The sequence below is a fragment of the Myodes glareolus genome, chromosome 2 (genome assembly GCF_982192425.1).
Source record: "Myodes glareolus chromosome 2, mMyoGla1.1, whole genome shotgun sequence".
NCBI lineage: Eukaryota > Metazoa > Chordata > Mammalia > Rodentia > Cricetidae > Myodes > Myodes glareolus.
The window spans coordinates 84,410,715-84,428,810 of NC_142027.1; the positions used below are offsets into that span (position 1 = coordinate 84,410,715).

General features: G+C 39.6%; 1 protein-coding gene and 1 pseudogene across 1 annotated transcript in view; one reads left to right on the forward strand and one right to left on the reverse strand.

The window, feature by feature from the left end:
- Positions 1-833: 833 nt before the first annotated feature.
- On the reverse strand, positions 834-1,762 carry LOC125399868 (prothymosin alpha pseudogene; annotated as a pseudogene).
- A 655-nt stretch (positions 1,763-2,417) lies between these two features.
- The window catches only part of LOC125399866 (uncharacterized), an 80,316-nt gene continuing 64,637 nt past the window's right edge, over positions 2,418-18,096 (forward strand). The window contains exon 1 of the mRNA XM_087897894.1: positions 2,418-2,519. Within this exon, the coding sequence (XP_087754020.1) occupies positions 2,418-2,519 (102 nt within the window). The remainder of the gene's footprint in view (positions 2,520-18,096) is intronic.

The window sequence follows — 18,096 nt, forward strand, 5'->3', positions numbered from 1 at the left end:
TTTGGTAGAATTGCCATTTTTTACTAAAACGATCCTCACAATCCAAGAGCAAGGGAGATCCTTCCATTTTCTGGTATCCTCTTCAATTGCTTTCTTCAAAGACTTAAAGTTCTTGTCAAATAGATCTTTCACTTCCTTGGTTAGAGTTACCCCATGATACTTCATACTATTGGTGGCTATTGTGAAAGGTGATGTTTCTCTGATTTCCCTCTCTGCTTCTTTATCCTTTGTGTATGTGTGAAAAACTGATTTTTTGGAGTTGATCTTGTATCCTGCCACATTTCTAAAGGTGTTTATCAGCTGTAGGACTTCTTTGGTAGAGTTTTTGGGATCCTTTAAGTACACTATCATGTCATCTGCAAATAACGAAAGTTTAACTTCTTCCTTTCCAACTCGAATCCCCTTGATCTCTTTATGCTGTCTTATTGCTATTGCTAGAACTTCAAGCACTATATTGAAGAGGTATGGAGAGAGTGTTCAGCCTTGTCTTGTTCCTGGTTTTAGTGGGATGGCTTTGAGTTTCTCTCCATTTAATTTAACTATAGCTATCAGCTTGCTGTATATTGATTTTGTTATATTTAGTATGAACATTGTATCCCTAATCTCTCCAAGACCTTTATCATAAGGGGGGGTATTGAATTTTATCAAATGCTTTTTCAGCATCTAATGAAATGATCATGTGGGTTTTTTTTTTCCTTCAGTTTATTTTTTTTTTTAGAACAACTCAGCAAAATAAAATTCCGGTTTATTGTTGGACATTGTTTCACACATACATCAAACAGGCCAAAAATAAATAAATAAATAAACAGCAACTTCATAGACAAAAAAAAAAGGAAGAAAAAAAAAGAAACCTTTAATCTCTGGCCTTTTTAACCATCTCATACAAACCAACTACTTATAGTACAGCTAGGTACATACACAAAAAAAGTTACTGGAATGCTCGGAATAAGATTGTTTTTTTGTTGTCATTTTTGTTTTTTTTTTTTACAAGGTTTTTTTCTCCTTTGAGATTATAATGAACATGGTCACACCACAAGTAAGGTCAGAAGTAGGACAGAGAACGCTCTGAAGACTGGTCTGGTCACCCGTTATCATCAAAAATGGCTGACCCCTAACAATATGTACAAAAATATAAAATGTAAATAAAAAATACACACAAATTTTCCTTTTAAAGTATTTTTAAGAAAAAAATCAGGGCCTTGGAAGTTTTGGTTTTTTCCTCCCCTGTTGCAAATTCATGTTGTGGTTTTGGTGGGTTGATGAAGAGCGCATGTCATCTGTGGGTGGCACTGCCCGCTGTTGGTGGGCAGGGCCTGCTCCTCTACTCGAAGGTGACCAAGTTTATATTCTGAGACGGGAAGTGGAGGGTGAATAGGTCACGGCGGCCTTAGTTTAGCTTGTCCTTTGCTGTCTAGTCATCCTCGTCAGTCTTCTGCTTCTTGGTGTCAACATCATCATCCTCATCGTCTTCAGCTACCTGCTTGCCCGTAGGAGCCTCAGCCTCCTCATCTTCATCTCCATCCTCTTCCTCACCGTCACCTTCTTCCTCCTCCTCCTCCTCTTCCTCCCCACCTTCTTGCTCTTCTTCATCTACCTCATTGTCGGCCTCCTGCTCCCCATTTTCCTCATTAGCATTGCCATTGGCGGGTGCGTCTCTTCCATTCTCTGCCTCCTCCACAACTTCCTTCTTCTCCTTCAAGTCCTTGGTGGTGATCTTGGAACTGGTGTCCACGGCCGCTTCTGACATGGTGGGGCACACCGGTGATCCGCTGCAGCGAGGGCGAGAAGAATCGAGTTCGAGGACTCTGGCGAGAGAGCTGCCGGAATCCGCCATGGAGGAGGAGGAGGAGGAGGGCGGGCGGCGAAGACGGCTGCAGCGAGCGCCAAGCATCACCAGGAACAATGGAAATATGGCTTTTCAGAGCAGCCAGTGGGGAACTCACTTGGTGCCAGGAGCTTTAATAGAGATTAGTGGGCGGTGCTCCACCACCCTAGGCCCCACGCCATTGGCTGCCGAAAGGGAGCGGGCGTTTTCTCATTGGCCCGATTCCGAACAATGGGCAAGTGAGCTTAAAGCGGCAGTGCCTCAGCGCGGCGCGCTGCGCAGTCCCCCGCTGCACCGTCATTCAGAGTCTAGAATTTGTTAGGTCTCAGCGAGGCTGCGGAGGGGGGGCGGGGGGATAGTGCGCGCGCGCTCCCGGCCGCGCGCTCCCGCGGCTGTTTTGCTAAGGCTTCTGAGGCAGGCAACCAAGGTGCGGCAAAGCCGTCCGCCCAGCCCCCGCCTTCCCCTCCCTCGCGACTGCTCGGAAGGAGGGGGAGGGAAGGGGGGGGCGGACAGGCGGGCCCGTGAGGGGGAGGGGAAGGCGAGTGCTGGGCGGCGCTTGCCCTGGGCGGTGCCCCGCGTGGTTCCCGCGCCCATGAATGGCTCGCACCTTCGACTAAGAGTTGTTTCCGTGCGAGTGGGCGTGGATGCTGCGGAGGACGCAGGGAACTCGCTTGACGCCATCCAGGGCCGGCTGGTACGCGGGCCTCGCCCCTCCTTCAGTTTATTTATATGATGTATTACATTAATAGATTTTCGTATGTTGAACCAGCCCTGCCTCTCTGGGATGAAGCCTACTTGATCACAATGTATAATTTTCTGGATGTGTTCTTGGTTTTGGTTTGTCAGTATTTTATTGAGAATTTTTGCATCGATGTTCGTGAGTGAGATTGGTCTGTAATTCTCTTTCTTGGTTAAGTCTTTGTGTGGTTTTTGTATCAGGGTGACTGTAGCTTCATTAAAGAAGTTTGGCAATGACTCTTCTGTTTCTATTTTGTGAAACACATTAAGGAGTATAGGTATTAGCTCCTCTTAGAAGTTCTGGTAGAATTCTGCATTGAAACCATCTGGTCCAGGACTTTTTTTGGTAAGGAGGTTTCCGATGACAGCTTCTAATTCCTTGGGACTTACAGGTCTATTTAACGTGTTCACCTGGTCTTGATTTAATTTTGGTATATGGTTCTTATCTAAAAAAAGTGTCCATTTCTTTCACATTTTCCAATTTTGTGGTATACAGGCTTTTGTAGTAAGATCTAATGATTCTCTGAATTTCCTCTGTGTCTATGGTTATGCCCCCCTTTTCATTTCTGATCTTGTTAATTTGCATGTTTTCTCTCTGGCATTTGATTAGTTTGACTATGGGTTTGTCAATCTTGTTGATTTTCTCCAGGAACCAGCTTTTTGTTTCATTGATTCTTTGGATTGTTTTCTGTGTTTCTATTTTGTTGATTTCAGCTCTCAGTTTGATTATTTCCAGTCATCTATTCCTCCTGGGTGAAACTGCTTCTTGCTTTTCTTGAGCGTTCAGGTGTGCTCTTAAGTCTCTAATGTGAGCTTTCTCTATTTTCTTTATGTGGGCACTTAGTGCTATGAGCTTTCCTCTTAGCACTGCTTTTATAGTGTCCCATAGGTTTGGGTATGATATGTCTTTGTTTTCATTGAATTCAAGGAAGACTTAAATTTCTTTCTTTTTTTCTTCCTTGACCCAGGGGTGGTTCAGTAACTGACTGTTCAGTTTCCATGAGTTTGTAGACTTTCTGGGGTTAGAATTGTTGTTGAATTCTAACTTTATTCCATGGTGATCTGATAGTACACAGGTGATTACTACAATTTCTTTGTATCTATGGATGTTTGCTTGGTTACCAATTTTGTGTTCAATTTTTGGGACGGTTCCATGTGATGCTGAGTAGAAGGCATATACTTTTCTGTTTGGGTAGAATGTTCTATATATGTCTGTTAGGTCCATTTGGTTCATTACTTCTGATAGTTCTATTATTTCTCTGTTAAGTTTCTGTCTGGTTGACCTATACATTGGTGAGAGTGGAATGTTGAGATCTCCTAATATTAGAGTGTGTGGTTTGATGTATGCTTTGACTTCTAGTAATTTTTTTTTACATAAGTGGGTTCTTTTATATTACTCATAGGCATATAGGCATAGATATTCAGGATAGAGACTTCCTCCTGATGAATTGTTCCTGTTATGTGTTTAAAGTGTTCATCTCCATCTCTTCCAATTGATTTTAGTTTGAAATCTTTTTTGTTAGATATTAGTATAGCCACACCTGCTTGTTTCTTTGGTCCATTTGATTGGAAAACCTTTTCCTAACCCTTTACTCTGAGGTAGTGTCTGTCTTTAAGTTTGAGGTGTGATTCTTGTAAACAGCAGAATGTTGTTGGATCATGATTTTGTATCCATTCTCTTAACCTGTGCCTCTTTATAGGTGAATTGAGTCCATTGATATTAAGTGATATTAATGACCAATGGTTGTTAACTCTGGTTATTTTTTTCTGGTGGTAGAGTTTGTGTGCTGGTGGAGGGTTGTCAGATGCTTTTGTTATTATGGGTGTTGTTGGTTTCCTTGGTTTGTGATTTTCCTTCTAGTATTTTCTGTAAGGCTGGATTTGTGGCTATGTATTGTTTAAATCTGTTTTTGTCCTTGAATATCTTGTTTTCTCCATCGATGGTGAATGCAAGCTTTGCTGGATATAGTAATCTGGGCTTGCATCCATGGTTTCTTAGTGTCTGCAGTACATCTATCCAAGACTTTATGGCATTCATGGTTTCCATTGAGAAGTCAGGTGTAATTCTGATAGGTTTCCCTTTATATGTTACTTGACCTTTTTCTTTTGCAGCTCTTAATATTTGTTCTTTATTCTCTATGTTTTGTGTTTTGATTATTGTATGGTGAGGGGATGCTTTTTTTTTTGACCCAGTCTACTTGGTGTTCTGTATGCTTCTTATACCTTCATAGGAATATACTTCTTTAGGTTGGGAAGGTTTTCTTCAATAATTTTGTTGAATATATTTTCTGGGACTTTTGAGTTGTAACTCTTCTCCTTCTTCTACCCCTATTTTTCTTATGTTTGGTCTTTTCACAGTGTCCCAGATTTCCTGAATGTTTTGGGTTAAGAATTTGTTGTATTTGTTTTGTTCTTTAATCAGTGAGTTTATTTCCTCTGTATCTTCAGTGTCTGAGATTCTTTCTTCTATCTCTTGTATTCTGTTGATAATACTTTTTTCTTTAGTTCCTGTTTGTTTACCCAGATTTTCCATATCCAGCCTTCCCTTGGTTTGTGTTTTTTTCATTACCTCCTGATGACGCAGTGCGATCGGTAATGAAAAGTCCCCAGACTATCTTACAAAAGATACAGCTTTAATAAAAACAGAAGGAAAAACTTGCACAGAATCCCACCCGTCTGGAACGCTGGATCCAGGCCAGGTCGAGAGGGAAAGAGAGGGCGGGGGCTTTCATCCGCCAAGATTATAGGTAAACTTTTGCCTTAGGGCAACATGCCCCATGAACAGAATGTGACTGGCTGAACTCCCCTATCATCTCCCCCTTTTTTCTAAAATAAGACAGAACAAAACTAAAAACAACTATATACAAAGAAGCAAATAATAAATATAAAGTTACAAACAACAAACAATATTAAGCAAGAAACATATAACAAAAGTTTTACTAAACATTCTATTTTAAGGAGTCTAAATAATGTAGATGGTAACTACAACTATTTAATGTTTAACCCTATCAACGATCTGAAAAGGGAAATAATTTTACTTAAACAGCCCAGAAGTACAAGCGGGAAACTTCTGAAATGTGCAACAAATGGAAGAGACAACTGACTACCTGGGCTACCCAACTGACTGACCCAAATGGAAGAGACAACTGACTACCCAAAGTCTCGTTTGCAATGTTGAGTCAACCAACTTTGGCTCAGGCCTGATGTAACTGACATACCATTTAAAATGTGATTGGCTAAACTCCCCTATCAACCTCCATTTCATTTTTCAAGTCTTTAACTGTTTCCCTTACCTGTTTGATTACTTTTTCTTGTTTTTCTTGTTTTTCTTGGGTATCTTTGAGAGATTTATTCATTTCCTTTACCTTTTTGTTTGTCATCTCTATTTCTTTATGGCAGTTTTCCACCTCCTGTTTAAGGTCCTCTAATACTTTCATAATGTTCCGTTTAAAGTTGATTTCTTCTATTTCTTCTGGTGTAGGGTGTTCAATTCTTCTTGTTTCGTGATCCCTGGTTTCTGGTGATGTCATGTTGCCTTTTGGGTTGTTGGAGGAATTCTTGCATTGGCGCCTGCCCATCTCTTCCTCTCTGGATGGAACTCCTCAACACTGAAATAGGGACATTTGGTATTCCAAGAACACAGGAGACAGAAGTTGCCCCAATTTTTTAGTTCTCCTCTTCTGGTATGATATTCAGCTTTGTTCTTTTTTAGTGTGTGAGTGTGTGTGTGTGTGTGTGTGTGTGTGTGTGTGTGTGTGTGTGGTGTCTTTGTTTGCACACAGTCTTATAGACTTTGTAGCACATGCTTGGAAATTAACAGTGATCTTCCTGTCACTCTATCTGGACTGATGGTTGTAGAAGTTAACTCAATTTGGGAAATAACCAGGCTAGCTAAAAGATAAAACAATTATATGTTTATTTCTTATAAGAAAAAAACCCCATGCAACAGAAATGAGAAGTCCAAGCTCAGCTGGGCCTTGTGCCTGTTTTTCTCCTGGTCCCAGAAAGACACACCCTAACTTGGTCCCACCTCTTAAAGATAATTGGTTAACAATGCTTCCCCATTAGAATGTACTAAAAGAACACAATACTATGCACAACTGGAGAAATAACTTTTCTGTGTAATTCACTTCTTTTTATGGTTTGGTTGCGGTTATATTTACAAATCTAATTTGAATCATTATTTTATGCGTATGGGTGTTTTTCCCATATGCACGTCTTTGTGTCCCCTCATGCCTGGAGTCCAAGGAGGCCAGTAGATCGTTTTAGAACACCTGTACTTCTATATCTACTGGGAATGGAACCTTGCTACTCTGGAAGAATCTCCACTACTTTTATCTGCTAAGGTATTTTTCCACCCAAGTTTTCTGTCCAAGGCAGCCGAATCATGGACAGCCTCCTGGTGCTAATTTAAAAGCCTTGAATTTTCTTCCAGGTGAGAGAATTAGCCTCAGGAAGGGGTTAAGTTTCTAGTTGGTTACCTAATACAGTATTGTCAGAGCATGAACTATAAAACTACACCTAATAAAACAATCTCATCTGATTGTATTCATCTATTTCAACATATTTGTTAACATACTTAACAGGAAAGACACTGGAAGGGAAATATTTGGGAAGGGCTGAAGTGAAGACAAAATAACGGAAAGTGATTTAATGTCTTTTAATGAAAATGTACAAAGAAAAAATTTTAATAAAAGAAGTGGATTGAGAGAGAGAATGGCTCAGCAATCAAGTGACCTGGGTGTTGTTACAGAAGACTCACGTTCCATTCCCAGATCCCATGTGGTAGCTAACCTGTTCTCAGGTTAAAATAGATCACTAGAACCAGTCATCTAATAACAGATAACTGATAGGTGACTCTTCCTTGATGTTTTCTGTGTTTGTGCTCTCTGTTCTTTGTATTTGGGGAATTGAGGCATTGGTACATTTAACTTTTTGATCTAACATTATAATTGATATGAAAAACAGGCCCCAAAGCAATCTGCTTTCACAGTGTCTTTTACTTGACTTTCGACTAAGAAGTAGTGTAAGATAAACTTTCCAGAGGCATTCTTTCCATTATTTTAAAAATTTACATATGTTACTGCATGACTTTGAGAGAAGAATGTCCCTAAATATTTCTGCTTTTGCATTGTGATCATGTTGATAATGTTCAGTAGTGGATTTGTTGACCGACTATGCTTTGGAATTTGGGAGAATTCCACAGGAACATGTCCAGATTCCCTAAGTCAAATCCCCATGCTTTCCTTGTTTAGGAAAAGCATTACTTTGGAAATAATACCCATGGTCTCCTTGTCACCTGATCTAAGAAATCTTTCTCATTTCTTTTGTATTGACTGCTCTGTTGGCTATTCTAGGAAGTCAAACTTACTACTTCTGGAATTAACTAAAACCTGAAGAGCTGGGTACAACTAGAAGAGGTTTTTCTTATTTTTTTTAATTTTTTTTTTATTTTTTGTAATGGGAAGACCCATCTATAATCATGATTATTTGATGTGATAGATCCACCTTTACCAGCTTGGTGCCAGTGCACATCTTTAATCTGAGCACTCAGGAAACAGAAGCAAATTTATTTTCTGAGTTTGTGACCAGCCTGGTCCAACAATGTGATTCTGGCATACATAGATAAATAGTGCCTCAAAAAATTTAAGAAAACAATCAATCAAACAAAAAGATCCATCTCTAGTCTGGATTACAGTTTCTGGAGGCAGTCTATTTATAGAGGAATATTGAAGAAGAAAACCCTCTCTCTATTAGTCTGCTTGCCATAACGCTGGCTTCCAAGTTCATTTCTTTAACAGATTTACTGCCTACTTCTTCAGAACTTTTACATATACTGGAAACCAGTTGAGACATCCAGACTCATGAGTTTCCATTGATAGACAGCCATTTTTGGAATAACTGGACCACAGCCTCTGAGGCATTCTCATAAATCCACTTTCTCCAAAACTGGAAAGATTTATTTTAATTATCCTGTTCAGAAAGAGAATCTGCAATAATGCAAGAATTTTTTTTTCACTTTCTGACTGAAGTTGTCCTGGCTCACCATAGTGCTCATAAAAGCATCCTTCCTAGTCCCATTCTTTCTAAATATTCAACTGACCAAGCAGACTACACTTTTTATTATTATTCGTTTTCAAGTGCTTGACCTTAAATTCAGTAATGAAATCCTAATGCAATGGAAGCTATCATCCCAGTCTTCTGGCTGCAGAAAAATATATCATCTTGTTTGTTATCTGGTTCCTTAGTTTCTCTCATGGATACCTGAAGAGCCTGCAACAACCAGGTAAAAAATACTCTTAGTTCTCCTGACGTCAGCTTGAAGCAACACTACAAACATCATCTTTGGCAAATCTGTGAAAGCTCTGAAATGGAAGCCACGTCTGAAAAAAATTGTGCTGTAGCTTTAAGCACGTTGTATTCTTAAGGGAGGTGTTCTTGTCACTCAAGTCTCACTAGCCAATCAAGGCCTCCAAGCTGATCTTTCAGTCAAAATCAGGCAGGACACTTCCTGGTGCCATGTTACAGGCCCCAGAGGATTGTATGCTGTGCTGTGAGTGCAACAGCATGTGAGGAGAGCATGGAAGCCACGACATGGTGAGCAAGGGGCTGCTGTCCCAAAATGGAGAGGAGAGGATGGCGAACCACGGGAGATGGTGGGGCAGTCACTCTCTGTGGCTGGGTAGGAACCTGAGGCCACAGTCAGTGTTCCCTGGGATCCCTTGTGGTTCTTCCAAATTTTCAAACCTGGGAGCTGGCCGCTGAATAACTTCCTCTGTGGGTTGCATCTGAGAAAAGCATTTCGAGCACAGAGCTGCGAGTAGAAATATCTTTGTAGTCAACATCAGTGTGTGTGATTTTGATGCATATGGAAGAAAAGTTGCCAAACTTGAGAGGCCTAGTTTTTCTAGGATGATTGTAAATTTCTATGCTTTGCATATAACATGGTGTAAAATCCATTTGGAGTTGTTTTTTTATTTTTTTATTTTTTTTTATTTTTTATTTTTTTGTGGCACTTGTAAATGGCATTCTAGCCTTTGATCCAGCTCTACCACTAAGGTGTGAAATAGAAGACTAAAATTATTGATAGAAAGGATTCACCATTGCTTAGACAATATTTAGCTGAGGGAGGCCTGCCTCTGAAATAACCAAAAGATAAGTAGTATGATAACTAGGCCTGTTAGAGATTAGGATGCTGGGATACACATTTGTTCACCAGAAGCGCCCAAATATTTGGCTCTAAACCATGAAAAACTAGATACCCCTCATTTACAAACAGCCACTAGGCTGATTCCCATATCAAAGAAAGCTTTCTAAAAAGCTGCTCAAGGAGGCACTATAGGGTCACAATGCACATTAGGGCATGGTGTGACATAAAGTTCAAGTTTTCTTCTATAGAAAATTATAGTCCTGCCAGGTGCACAATATGAGACCAGGTGATAGCTATTTGAAAAGGAAATTATCAAGCAAGACTTTTCGTTTAGATCCTCACTCATGGAGAAAGAACATAGCTCCTTCTCAAACCTAGGGGCATTCTTGCCAGAGCCAGTAACAGCCTCATGTTTAGGCCTTAGGAGTTTTCCCAAAGCCCAGGGTTATGGGGAATAGAAGAGAGCTCCTTCATTGAAACCAGGTTTATGCTTGGGTGAGATGGTAATGATCTGAAGCCAGTGAATCTGTGCAGAGGTTCTTCAGATCCTGAGAACCCAACTCTTCCCATCTCGTAATCTTTTTCAAATTTCATTACTTTAAATGCATTACTGCTCTAATTTCTATTTGCTTCTGTTCCCCACTGTTAACTGTTTAACAAGAATTTCATTCCTTTTCCCTCCAAGTTCTGTTATAAGTCAGGCATTGTGACACAGATTTGGAGCCATGAGACTTATAAAGTAGAGGCAGGAATTTCAGGATTTTCAAGATATCTGAGGTGAGAATGGTGAATTGGGTATGGCATCAGACCCAGAGTTCCAAGGATGACTGTGATTGGTTCAGGTCAGTGTCCAGAGTACTCCCTGCAGCTCCAGAACTTCAGGGCCATTACACCAGCAAGTGTCAGCTGAGTTTCTACACAAAGGTTTTTCTAATTTGGATTTGGAAAATGTGTCCTGTCCAAAGATGCCTAGGTAACTCTGAGGTCAGATATTGTTCATTAAGGAGTGAAGTTTTAATTTACATGGGAGAATTTGACTCAGGTAGGAAGGTGATAACTAATTGCATATCCAAAAGAACATGTTCAGCCATGAAACTATAGACACACAACCAAAAGAAATGGCCTCAGTAGATTGTATGTACTTCCTTAGCTGGCAGCATATTGACAGCCATCTCCCTATCACCAATCTGTATTGTTTTCAGGGTGTATCAAAACTGCACAGGGACATTGACATAAGTATTCCCACTGCTGTTGATGGTAATCGAATGGAATGTGCAGATCGAGTCTTATGTCAACAATTTAAAGGGAAGCTTATTTAGTTCGTGTATCTACCACTTCTACATCTAATTGATTTTTGTCTTTTTAGCTGCATGTTATATTTTCTGATATATGTCTAACCCATTGTTTACATTTCCTTCAGTATTTCTGCAGGGAACATTAGGTAGAGTGTTGAGAACAGGGGATGAAACAGTAATAGAATCCATGGCTGCTTATTTTCCTGCTGATGTGGTTTCAAGTTGATGCTCTTACCTGAAGTTCTCCCTGTGCATGACTACTATGCAATTGGTGACTAATTTCTTTCTTATGATGTGTGTTGGCTTTTCCATTATGACTTTGTAGTATTTGTCTGCTAGTTCTGGTAATGATTTGTAAATTCCTCAAAATTTTTTACACATATTGATTGGTCATTATGGTACTTTGATAGGAAATGGCACACCTACAGTGTGGCATTTTAGGAGGTGTGGTATTGTTGGAATAGGTGTGGCCTTGTTGAAAGATGTGTCACTGTGGAGATGGGCTTTGAAGACTCCTTTGCTAAATCTGTCTTCAGTGTGGCACACAGTTGCTTATGCCCCCTGCTTATCAAAATATAGAACTCTCAGCTCCTTCTCCAGCACCATGTGTGCCTTCATATGGCCATGTAACTAGTCATCATGATGATAGACTAGAACTCTGAATTGTAAAACAGGCCCACTTAAATGTTTTTCCTTAAAAGTTTGGTCATGTTCATATGTCTCTTCACAGCAACAGAAACCCTAACTAAGACAGAAGTTAGTATCAGGGTATTGTCATAGACCAGGACAGTTTTGTTTTCAGGAATATGTAACTTACGTTGACCAAATTGATAAACCACTCTCTTGATGACATATTTCCCTTAATAGCTGAAATGGATGAATGAATCTATGAGCTTCAAATGTAACTCAGAAAACAGATTACTTTCCTAATACTTGTAATGTCCTAGACTCAATTCAAGTATTTCAGAATGAAAAAGGATTTAAAATTAACCCTGTTACATCCTTTGGAGTAGTGTACAACAAAGCAGGAGATTTTACAGAAGCTTCTTTATTCACCCACTCTCCATTTTTCCCTTTAGTTGAGTGTAGCAAAGGACAGCACTTAGAGTATTCAGTTACCAAATCTCCACTCTAGAAAGAAATCAGCTCTTAGGAAAGAAACTGAGCCTCACCAATCACTACTAGGATTTCCTCCTGGTTCAAGGCAACCTCCTTAACTTCCCTGGGCCATTTGTTCTCTAAGGAAAATGGGGAAGACATTGAACATAATTCACAGCTCATTTGAGCCACTGATTCCAGGCAGTGAGCAGGAGGCAGCCACTAAGTGAAAAGTCACTAATGATCCTAAAACATTGGGGGAGAGACCAAACTTGACTTTCTGTCCCTAGCCTAAGTTCCTTCTTGCTGTTTGCAACCTGTTGCTTCCAACTAAGAAATGGTTAAGAACTTAGAAAAGGGGATAACCCACATTCTTCCAAGGTATCCTCTGATCTCCAACTTGTAAACAGACATGATGATCTCTTCAGGTCCCAGCAGCAGTGGCAAATAGAATAGTGAGATCAAGGTTTGTGTGGTATGTCATTATCCCCAGAGAACCTGAGGACAGAGGCATAGTTATGAATTAAATTTCAGCTATAGGTCATGCCCACATTTAGCTAGGGGTGAAAGTGTCACCCTTGCCATAGAGGTAGTGGTCCAGTACAGAAACTTGCCCAGATAAGTGCGCTTCAAAGAGAAGAGAAGCCTACAGACAGAGGAACCTTGTAGGATGCTTGTGGGAGGAGCCTTCTCACACAAGCTGTTAGAAGACATCAGCAGTCTATGTAGTTAGCATGAAAGTAGACATCCTTAGTCAGTATAGAAAAGTTATATTTTATCATTCTTATGGTCATTACACAAGGTTCACACTCTAAATTCCTAACCATGTTTCTAAGCCTATCACCCCAAGATTGCTCACTTGTGCAACATGGCTTATGTGAAGGTCGGGTCAGTCTCTAATAGAAGTCCCTGATTTGAAAACCAGGAGCCTAGGGGAGATGTTTTAGTGCCAGGACAGATGGAGATGGGGTCTTTCCAGGTTTGCAGGGCAGAGCCCTGCTCTTGGTCTCTGGTTATAGACTGTCCAGTGAGCATCCTGCAGTTTGATTTATTACTGCTTCTGGTTATTTTGAGTGAGTCATGTTGCTGACTTCTTATTATTCGGCAAAGGCTTGGCTGTAGTTTGTTTCCAGAATAAGGTATTTTCACATGTCTAAAATGGCATTTTTACTTTGTTCATTGCTGTAAGGATTCTGAATCTCATATATGCTTGGCCATGAGCACCAAATAATAAACCAGAATGCCTTGGTATAATAATGATTTGACTTTTCACTGGGCAACTGAAAAAAATTGGAAAAATAAAAGTTTTCCGAGACCAGGTTATTGGATATAAAGTGATTTATTGGTACCTTGTGGGCCAGCCTCCAGCAGCGGACTCAAAGAAAATCCAAAGAGTACTAGACTTTTCTATCTGATGGATGTTTGGAAAAAATACACCCTTTGTCTTGATGGTTCATTTCTTTATTCTCTATTCTCTGTTTCCTTCTGCATTCTTCCTCCAGTATACATTTTTTCTACAGCTTATTTAACCCAACAAATTTTTCAAGCAATTTTGAAATTCCAATGAATTTACACTGTATTCTTCAAGTGAATGATTATAATGAGTACAAGTAAAAACATATTTTCCATATCCCTTACATGATTAAACATTGTACATAAAGCAGGTAAAAGACAAATTATCCCAAGAACTCTCAAACATTCACACCAAAGCAACTTGTTACAGTTTAACCTTGTACTCAGGAAAGAAATTCTTCTCAGTCAGGTGTTTTAGTGACAGGCTGCATTTTGTAGTTGCAAAGAAACAGCAAATTACTTTATTATTTTTTGAAAGATACTCTCATAAGAAAACTTAAAGGAATCACTAATCTAAACTTTTATATATGAAAATAAAACCAGTCAGCTCTACTTTAAAACCTTGATGTGCATATCAACTTATTCATAGATTTTTATATCAGGAGAACTGGGTAAAATAGGTGTAAGGAATTAATCATTGCCTTTGATAATCAACCAATCCTAACGAGAGGCATGCTAGCTAATAGTAATTGGACTGCTTTGTTCTTGCTCTCTGACCTTAAACATCTCCTCTCCCAACTCTGTTCCCTTTTAAATGTTTAGATTGTCTTCTTCAGTACTTTATCTCAAAGCTATTTGAGAAAATATCTTACTGTAACATTCAGTTGTTTTTGAAGCTTTGTTTCAGCTGTGTCGCACCCCAAACAACATCTCCCAGTTTTAAGATTGAAAGAATTTAGACTAGATGTGCTACTGGGACTCGACTGTTTTCTTAATTATTACCCTATGTCACAGTCTATACAGGTCCTCAAAGAAACTCATATGTTCTAACTGTGTGAAACTTGTTCATATTTTTATCATCAAAATTCTGTTTAAATTAGCATAATTATCAAATAGACAGTATAGCATAAGAAGAAATCATCTTCATTGTAATTTACAGGTAGAAATTCCAATAGAATGGGATGCTTCCATGAGCCAAACAAACTACATTATAAGCAATGATGATCTCCCCACACACATTCTCACCATGCCAGATCCCACAGAATGATAGCAGCAGCAAACATGTAAAGACACAGAAGAGAAACACATTCTGGAATACTTGGTGTAGGGGCTTTGCTTATAGAAGATTCACCCATCAGAAATTCTCCTTCTGGTGTGCTAATGCCTTGAATTTCAATTGCCACCTGCTGCTCCTCTAACATGATCACAGGCAATTATTAAAACAGGCATCTCAAAAAAAAGATAACTGGACTGGGATGTGGTTGCACACATCTTTGTTCCCAATACTTGGGAGGCAGAGGCAAGAGGATCTCTGTGAGTTTGAGGCCATCCTAATCTACATAGTGAGTTTCAGGACAGTCAGGATTGTTAAATTGTGAAAACCCGTCTTGAAAAACAAAACAAAGTTTAAAAAGCTCCACAAAATAAATGATAATTGGCAGTAACGTAATGTCTCATTTGGCTCCCTGTCCATTTGGAAGACAGGGAGCCACCTTGCCATTATTCCTACATTTTGTCTAATGTAAGCTGATTACTTCACATCTATCCTGGGAACTCAGGTGGGTCCCCCTTGATAAGGTGCTACAAGATTTTATAATTTGCGTTCCCAATTTTGGTCTAGCTCTGATGTGATCAATTCTTTTCATGCTCAGATTCATTCTTTGTGAACTAGGAATGTTCATCCTGTGTCATTGCATGTTGGAAACTGTAGTCTCACTTATATAAGGTAGAGTGCAGTCAGATAAAAAGTAGTTGTCACTGTCAAAGATTTGGATAAATGTGTTGGTTAGAAGATGTGGCAACCATATCCAGATATTTCATATACGTGTTTCCCAAGTTGATAGACATTTTTAGGAATGAGTAGTGCTGTGACATTTTGAAAGGATGTGCTCAGGTGGGTGCACTTTCAGACTTCAAAAGCCTAGAGTCATGCACAGTGTACTCCTTATGACTGTCTTGAGCTTCCATATGTGGGCTATCGGCTTTTTTTCCTTTGATTTCTAGGCCATCATTAGCTCTAGCTGTCTAGAAATGTAAACCTAATTTAATGCTTTATTTTATACAGTATCTTGAACATGGTGTATTTTATACAGAAGTGTTCTGTGGAAGATCAGAATACAAAAAAATCTCACATTCCAACTCTAGAAACCAGGGAGGAGCCTTTTTATAACTTTAGTTCTAGAGTAAATCACATGCCTTTGAAGATAGAAGTGATCCCAAGAATTACACGACTTCTATGAAGAAACCATACTGTTAAGAACATTCTAATTCATTTCTACACAAGCAAAATGAAATTATTTGGAAAATGTCTGTTCTTCAGCAGAATGCCATGCTAAGAACAATGGTCCAAAGACTCAGGAGTAAATGTGTGGAGGGCTGCAACCACATTCTCCATCACTTCTAGGGACAAAGGTAGAGATTGACCTCTGTGACCTCAAGGTGTGGTGGTACACGCCTTTAGTCCTGATGCCTGGGAGGCAGAGGCAGATTGACCTCTGTGACCTCAAGGTGTGGTAGTACACGCCTTCGGTCCCAATGCCTGTGAGGCAGAGACAGGCAGATCTCTGTGAGTTCAAGGTGTTGTAGTGCACGCCTTTAATCCCAGCGCACGTGCTTGGTAACTCTCTACTGCTGCGTCCCTGCCTACGTCCGAGGCATCACCTGGGATAATGGGCAGCGGACCAATCCAAGAGTGACACGTCAGAAGCGAGGACTGTTTCCTTTATAAGGGCTGGGTTCCCCTCATTCTGGGTCTCCCCTTTGGAAGCTGATGCTCTCCCTCTCAAGACGCATTAAAGCTTTACTGCAGAAGAATCCTAAGTGCCCCGCTAGAGAGATGGCTCAGCAATTAAGAGCAGCGTGTGTTGTTACAGAAGACTCAGGTTCAATTCCCAGACCCCACACGATAGCTAACCATTTGCTACAACTCTAGCTTCAGACAGATTGTATCTTCTGTCCTCTGAAAGCACTGTGCACTTATACATGCAGACAAAGCACACACACATATAACTAAAATTTCATGCAAAGGTTAGAAAAGGGAAAGCATGGAATTCTTTATTGTGACGTCACAGTCCTGAGACAAAAAGCTTCCAGAGTTAGTTAAATGAACTCCTTCTGGTCTTGAATGGAAGCAGTTGTGGCCTTTTCTGAGCCAACATGTTCTCAGACTAAAAATCCCTTGTTCTCAGGTTAAAATTGATCACTAGAGACATCCATCTAATAACTGATTACTGATAAGTGACTCTTTCTTGATGCTGTGTTTGTGTCCTTTGGAATTTATTCTTGTGGAATTGTGACATTGGTACACTTAATTGTTAGAACTTACATCCTGATTAACAAAGATATGTTCCAAAGCATTCTGCTTTCACAGTGACTTTTACTTGATTTTCAACTAAGAACTTGTAGTACAAGATAAACTTGCCAGAGGCATTTCTTTTCATTATTTTTAATTTACATATTTCTACATGACATTGAGATAATAATGCCCCTAAATGTCACTGCTATTACATAGTCATCATGTTTGTCATGGATTTGTTGAAGTGGATTTTTTGACCAGCTATGTTTAGGAGTTAGGGAAAACTCCACAGGAACATGCCCAGACTTCCTAAGTAAGATAACTATGCTTTCCTTGTTAAGGAAAAGCATTGCTTGGGGAATAGTATCCATGGTCTACTTGTCAGGTGAGGTGAGAAATCTTTCTCGTTTCTTCTGTCTTAGCTGCTGTGCTGGATATTCTATATAATTAAGCTGACTACCTCTGGAACTAAAACCAAACAACAGGGTATATCAATAAGGGGCTTTCTTGTTTAACATTTTGAAGTGGGAAGGCCCATCATTAGTCATAATCTACTAAGGTGATAAAAACCACCTTTACTAGCTTAATGGTAATGCACATCTTTAATACAAGCACTCTTGAAACAGAAGCACTTGGATTTTCTGAGTTTGTGACCAGCCTGGTCTAGATTATGCAATGTAGGCATACACAGATAAACAACATCTTTAGAAAACAAAAATCAAGAAAACAATCAATCAAAAAAAATTCACCTATAATCTGGATCATACCTTTTGGTGGCAGTCTATTTGTAAAGGGATATAAATGAAGAAAGCTCTCTCTTTATTTGCCTGTGTGACATAACTCTGGCCACCAAGTTCATTCCTTTCATAGCATTAGAGCCTACTTCTTCAGAATCCTCATGGATACTGAAAACCTGCTGACACACCTGATTCATGGACCAAAAAACTGCTGAATTCTTCAGCTTTCCATTGGTAGGCAGCCATTGTTGGAATAACTGGACCACAGCCTCTGAGACATTCTAATAATTCTACTTTCTACATTCATGGAAAGTTTCATCTACAAGTCCTGTTCAGGTAGAAAACTTGGAATAATGCAAGTAATTTTTCACTTGCCCACTCAGGAAAATGTGCTGGCTCACCATAGTATGGATAAAATCGTTCTTCCTAACCCCATATTCTTTAAG